At 42.3% G+C, this 6,712-nt stretch overlaps 1 protein-coding gene across 1 annotated transcript; it reads right to left on the bottom strand.

Annotated features, from left to right (window-relative positions):
* Nucleotides 1-3,251: 3,251 nt before the first annotated feature.
* Nucleotides 3,252-6,287, bottom strand: LOC147085190 (ferritin heavy chain, oocyte isoform-like). Its single transcript, XM_085979084.1, has 4 exons — nucleotides 6,134-6,287; nucleotides 5,265-5,411; nucleotides 4,378-4,503; nucleotides 3,252-3,543 (listed from the first exon to the last, which is right to left on the bottom strand). The coding sequence occupies exons 1-4, from the start codon at nucleotides 6,233-6,235 to the stop codon at nucleotides 3,397-3,399; spliced, it is 522 nt and encodes a 173-aa protein (XP_085835210.1). The 5' UTR covers nucleotides 6,236-6,287; the 3' UTR covers nucleotides 3,252-3,396.
* Nucleotides 6,288-6,712: the final 425 nt, after the last annotated feature.

Genomic DNA, 6,712 nt, shown 5'->3' with positions numbered 1-6,712 from the left:
ATGATCCGGACACTGTCCTTCAAGCTGAATCGGCCTTGCCGGAAGAACCTACTACCCCACTGAAAACTGCTACGCCACCGAGGCGTTATCCGGACAGAGTCAGGAGACCTCCAGAGAGACTGAATCTGTGAACTGTTTTACATAATTTGTATATATGTTCTAATGATATGGTTAATGGGAAATAAGTATGTTGTAAGCTAAAAAGGGAGGATTGTAGTGTATGTAACTGTTCTACCTTTAAGAGAACTATTGTATGTAACCGTTTACCTTTAAGAGAACTATTTTAGGTGTGGCACTACTTTATCTTGGCTGCTGTATACTGTAATACCGACGGTGACCACACCGGTATATAAGTGCTGTGGCAGAACTTATTGGGCAGATTCGCCCTGACCTTCGAATAGTAAAGTCCTGTTTAAGTTACTCTTGTAGACTGTGTATTACTTCGCTATACAACCCACAGACTTTACATCTGTGCTTTCAGTTTCAGATCAGTCAAAAAGCTATCAAAAGTCTCATTTTGCTGCTGTGTCCGAGAATGGAAGATGTACCTCTCGTAGGTTTCATTCTTTTTGGGAGAACAATGTGTCTCAAACTTCTTTAGCACTTCGTCTAATTTTTCTCTGTTCTCCTCTGGATTAAATACAAATGTATTAAATACCTCTATCGCCTGTGGGCCTGCAACCGTGAGCAGCAACGCTATTTTCCTTGTGCCTGGCTTCGTACCGTACCCGATGGCAGCAATGTGGAGTTCGAATTGTTGTTTAAAAGTCTGCCAATTGTAGTCGACATTTCCTGTGAGTTTCAAACGCTCTGGTGGCTTCAAATTCTCCATGTCGCATTGCACAATATTCAGCAGATCTTACCAATCCTGGTACCATGTTATGTTCATTAATAACTAGTCGTTTTTATTAAGAACAGCTAGCTTTTGCTCGACACTTTATTGAGCACATGTGGACTAGGTACAGTATCTGTAGAGGCCTCCATCTTGACTGCTGCCTTGTGGGTAGCCTAGTGCATCGTGGGTTGCCCACTCTTATATACAGACAGCACCACCTAGAGTACCATTCCAGAATGACAGGTTACTGATCATTACAAAAACCTCCAGAACAGAGAAGAGTGAATTACATAAACCATACAACACAGAAATAGGATGTTTGGCCCAACTCTCTTCCGCAAACAGCAGTTGATGCTCGGTCAAGTGTTAATTTTAAATCTGAGATTAATAGATTTTTGTTAACCAAAGGTATTAAGGGATATGGGGCAAAGGCGGGTATATGGAGTGAGGACACAGATCAGCCATGATCTCAATGAACGGAGGAACATGTTCGAGGGGCTCAATGGCCGCCTCCTGTTCCTATCCAGCTCATGTTGTTTATTCTCTACACAAGCAGTGGTCCTAATCCCATGTGGCTGCCCTGTTCCTATACCATGGCATCTAATCTCGTTTAGGTACATCATTGGAGAGAGGTTCAGTTGTAACTACAGTGGTGTTTGAACTTGGCTCCCACCAGCAGTAAAAGTGAAGGTGGTCTCCCCAGAGTGTCAGAACAATCATGGGTGTGCAAGACACGTGACGCCTCAATCGGCTGAGAAATTACAAATGTCCAAAGAGCTTTCATTTCCCTTGTGGTGTGGAAAACCAATGTATTTTCCAGTTTAACTCCTAGAAACTGTCCAGCCAACATTTTATTATGAATCAGTCTATCCATGTATACTCGCTCAGTGTTGGAGAGAATATTTAAAGGGCCCTTGTGGCTTGGTATTTTCAAATGGAGTTCATTCATTCCCTTTAGATGAACTGTTTTTGAACAGCTTTAATGGATGTTTAATTTGTGGATTCTTCAGGAACACTCAGAAATCACCGCACACTTTGTGGGTTAAGGGCAGTCTTTTGGAACAGTTGTGGCCATTAGCGATATACCGAATGAATTATCGAAAATAATCTAGCTACTATTTGATCCGAATTAGCTAGTGGATCCCTACTGTCTTGTTTTGCACACTTTGTACAAAAATAATAAATTGCAGGACAACGGATTATTACAATTTAAACTCTTTTAATGAAGCATCAAGTCTGTAAGCTTTCTCAATCAATACAGCACCGTGTGGACAAGATGGAGTTCGGACCCCTGGGTCTTCTAAACAATAGCAGTCCTTACAGATGCCTGCAGGCCAATGACAACGCAACATGTGATCACGTGAATACAACAGGTATTGCTTCGATGCCTGCGGGCCAATGATAATTCAGTATGCAAATGTTACACCTACAACAATGCTGCTGCAATAGAAAGTAAGTTTTTGGTAGAAAAATCATTGGCTTGAATAGGATTTATATGATTGTGGCAGAGACCACATAGGGACAGTAACACAATTCACTATGTATAGGCAATGTTATCGCTCCACGTTATGTACGGAACTTGGTTGGGTTATCGGAGCAGGGTCCCTTTAAGAGTCGTCGATTGTGTGTCGATGTCATAGCCCTGCGACGAGGCCGAGTCCCTCAGTCCATGCGGAGAGTTAATAAAGCTAACACGTGTTTTTCTTTGCTGCTATGAAAGTCTCGCACTCTATTTCCAGTGACTCCTACATGATTACTGATTTAGCTTCACTTTACCCAACACCAACAATCTCCCCGTAGGACACACTACTGCTCGATTCAGACTAGTGCTTTACTTAATCCCAGACATCAAGTATTGCCGTCAGTGGGGCTAGGAAAAGAAAGTAACCTGGGAAAGAAAGAGAATGATAAACAGAAATGATCCTGCCCAAATGGAAGTTTCTAAGATGGCCAACGCTGTACTGTGTACACATGTCACACAGCTTTGGCAATCTAGTGCGTGACTTGTGCCATCAGTCAAATGTAAAGACAGCTCAATAGCAGATCATTCCCCCACCTTTACAGGTAAAAGTCTGAAGCAAGACACCAGGCATGTACTCTCCCTTCTCCTGACTGAAGAGTCACTACTGTCAGCACTAATTCAACCCCCTTCACCCTTCCCCATTTCTTTGTTTTAAAGCCACCACAGCTTAATGACTGTTTGCTGGCAGATGTTATAAAAAACCCTTTTCAGCAGGAACTGTTACCAAGAGCTCAGAAAACCATTAGAATCCTCTCCAGTGATGATTTGAAGATGTGGGCACAGCCATCCTGGGAGTGACTTCTGTATTTTTAACTTGGATCATATTACACAGCTGTGTATTGTGCAGTGGGATCTTAACCAGATCAGCTATTTAATTAAACAAAGACAAACCAGTTCAATGATGAATAACCTTTATTTCCATGTACTGTGACAGTTAGATGAGAAAACTGGGAAATAATGACAACCAAAGTATTCACCACCAGAAGTTGGTCACACTTCATTTCCAACCTGTATAGAACTAATGGTTCAAGAATCCCATTCAACTCAGGCTGTGCTTGTCAAACAGGTACTCTCCCATGCCATTCTCAGGGGCTCCCAGTCTCTTCAAGTTGGTGATGTGATCTCCAAGCTTCTTGATCATCTTCACTTGCTCATCCAAGTAGTGGGTCTCCAGGAAGTCACACAACTGAAAGTGAAAAACAAAGCACAATTAGCTCAGAGGAGACATCATCAAAGGCCTTCTGAGCTTCACCGCCCATGGAGATGGTCCTTTATCTTCTACTGGATGGGGTAACTGGTACAAGTGCTGCAGAGAAATAGGTGGATTGGACGTCAGATTAGATTTACTCCAGGAGTAATGCATTTACCAATTTAAAATTGGAAAGCAGAACCCCCTTCAGTTACAACTTATCCTTTGCTGTCCCAATTTCAATCTGCTTTATGCACTGGCCTCATCTCAGTGAGATCCTGATGTTGAAGTCTTTTGTGAAAGATCATCAGAAACCTATTGGGCATGGAGATATTGCTAAAGATCAGTGATCAGATTAAGCTCCCCAGATAGCCTTCAACTCACCCAAAACATGGCAAGTGTCAGCCATGGCTTACTGGTACCACTGCCAGTCAGAAGGCCCTGGGTTGTCCCATTTCAGAGAATGGAGTGAAAACCAACACTTCACTGCAGTACTGAGGGAGAGCTGCAATGTCAGAGGTATTGTCTTTTGGATAAAACAGTACACAAGGTCTTGTCTGCCCACATGGTACTATTTCAAAGAAAAAAAACTGGAATGTCAGTGTCCTGGCCAATATTTATCACTAACCAACTTAATAAAACAGACTATCTGGTGATTTCTCTCATTTCTGCAGCAGGATCTTGGTGTGCAGATTGACTGCCATGTTGCAAACATTACAATAATGACACTTCAAGAAGTACTGAATTGGCTGTGGTGTTTTTGGACACCGACGACAAGGAAGGCACTGTAGATATGCAAATCTTTCTTTAAATGAGACATTAGGAACTTACATGAGGGTCAGTGTTCCCAGTGGAAAGTTGGTGTAGATCCAACAGACTCTGGTTGACATCCTTCTCCAGCTGCAGAGCTCTCTGCATCACCACTAGGCCATTGCTCCACTCATCCTGCTCTGGTTTCTGAGAGTTTGTAGGGGTGGGGTATAGAGTAACATTGGAAGAAATTAGTTAACAGACTTGAACATTTCAGGAGTTAGTCAGATCACAACTCAATGTCATTCTTGATATTCTAAGCCAGGATTTTAACCAGACAGTTCATCAAGAATTCTCTTTGGAATGAGTTATTTGACTTGAAATCACAGCACTATAGGCTCTAAAGTGAGATCACCTAAAATGGAGCACAATATTCCAAATGAGGTCTATCTAGCAGTAATTGCAGTAACACTTCCTTGCTTTCTATTCTATGCCAGAACATGAAGCCCACCTTTCAATCAGCCTTTTGTCTCTGCAAGCTAGCTTCTAAATGACATCTGTACTGGGACACACCCCAAATCCCTACACTCTTACATCTGATGTGAACATCAACCACTTCCTTCCAGTCAACCCCCTAGCCAGTCTCCAATTTTGCCCTGGAGCTCACTATAGACCCTAGCTCAGCAGATCACTATTTGCACATTTAGATCATATGCACTAGTCACCATCCAGTGGTCTATTTTATACCAACTGCCTCCTACTCCACCCAGTTTTATTGGGGTCACAAGGTTGCTTCTAATGCACTTCCAATTTCTGCCAGCAATCTCCTGCCTTCTGAAAATCCATGCATACAACAATCATTGAGCCTCCTCTTGGAACAACTTCCATGACTCAGATAATCTAGTATGAGGTAACTAGCCTACTTTTCACAAAACCATGGCAATTCTTCAAAGTTTGCTGAATCTAACCTTGACATCCTCCAGGACAACACGCCCCCCACGCATATTCTGGAATTTCAGCAGTTTCTCAGCATGCTCACGTTCCTCATGTGACTGCTCCTTGAAGAACTCGGCAAAGTGACGCAGGGCAACATCATCCCGGTCAAAGTAATACGACTGCAGGTAGAGAGAAAAATGGAAAAGAGACAATTGAAATCTAGATCTGATCCATGGCCAACTCAAATGGTAGCAACACCAATACTTTCCAAATCCTTTTTGAATATGTTGGAAGCTCCTCATTGAAGTAGCTCAACAGAATAGGAGGTTATGTTACTAGAAAATATTAGCGAGCTTTAATGCTTTTTGGAATAAAGCTCTCAACTACACTTGGTCAAAATATCTGTGGTATCTTCTTTTGTTCCCAGATGAAAGTCTAAAAGCAGAGAAGGAAAAGAGCCAAATCTTTAAAATTAAATAGTTTAACACCATCCTCAGGTGAGAAAGACTAACAGGATTCACTCAATTAGAGGGGGATAAAAACTGGCCAGAACCAGCCAATGTTTCACTAACTAGTCACCCAATTCAATCTAATTGTTGCCATCCAAGTTGGAAGTTGACTAGTTTTAGTGAATCTTCAAGATGAACCCTCCATTACAAACTTGATGAAACCCTGGAGTTAGTTTCAAATATAAACACATCAGAATAGGACAGAGCTATTACAGAGCAGGAAAGAGTCCTTCTGCAAGATCACTGTCTTAAGAGCATTCACTGGATTAAGACTGGGGAGGGCTATAGAGAGACCCTCTAAAGCCCATTCATTGACCTAGAGAAATTCTACCTGCTTAGAATAAAATAACAGCCTTAATTTTGAAATAGGACCCCAAAAATACAAAACTCACCATGGAGAGATAAACATAGGAGGAATAGAGCTCCATGTTGATCTGCTTGTTGACAGCATCCTCACAGTCCTTGTGATAGTTCTGACGCACTTGGGAAGCCATCTTAACTCTTCCTGTTGCAAAGCACTGAGCTCAAACTCCACTGTAGTAACAACCTAACCTCTACCCTCACAAGCTCCTGCATTTCAACAGGGTCTGGCATGATCAATGATGATTGACAATCCCTGTGAGCCAGTCAGGATCTTCCATCAATCCAGGCACCAATTAACAAAGGAGAGGGGGCGGTGTGTGATACCCAGAGCCAATCAGAGCTTTGGAATACAGAGGTTTGGATGATTATTCTGTGATGTCATTGCTGTTGGTTTCTTTGACTTTCCTCAAACTGAATTTGAAAGCGTCTCTGTTCTCAGAATCAGAGTTTCACAACATATCTCAAAGAGCTCGATGAAATTCCACCCTACAGATGGTGTCGAGCACAGCCGGCTCTAAGTTAACCCGTCTCTCGGAGAATTGATGGGCATCTCGGTGGCTCCAGAATGAGTCCGTGATACCAAGGTTCACAATGTTGACCACAATAGA

Source organism: Somniosus microcephalus, unplaced genomic scaffold (assembly GCF_052327205.1).
Source record: "Somniosus microcephalus isolate GS21.2 unplaced genomic scaffold, FLI_Smic_1.0 unresolved_chr8, whole genome shotgun sequence".
NCBI lineage: Eukaryota > Metazoa > Chordata > Chondrichthyes > Squaliformes > Somniosidae > Somniosus > Somniosus microcephalus.
The sequence above is the reverse complement of the archived record's forward strand: the minus strand, read 5'-3'. Positions and strand labels throughout refer to the sequence as shown.

Bases quoted from the DNA above. Each gene is read 5' to 3' on its own strand.
- LOC147085190 (XM_085979084.1), bottom strand. From the start codon at position 6,235: ATGGCTTCCCAAGTGCGTCAGAACTATCACAAGGACTGTGAGGATGCT. The intron at 5,412-6,133 runs GTGAGTTTTGTA...CTCTACCTGCAG, and splicing joins CCTATGTTTATCTCTCCATG to TCGTATTACTTTGACCGGGA. The intron at 3,544-4,377 runs GTAAGTTCCTAA...TTTCACTTTCAG, and splicing joins CTGGGAACACTGACCCTCAT to TTGTGTGACTTCCTGGAGAC.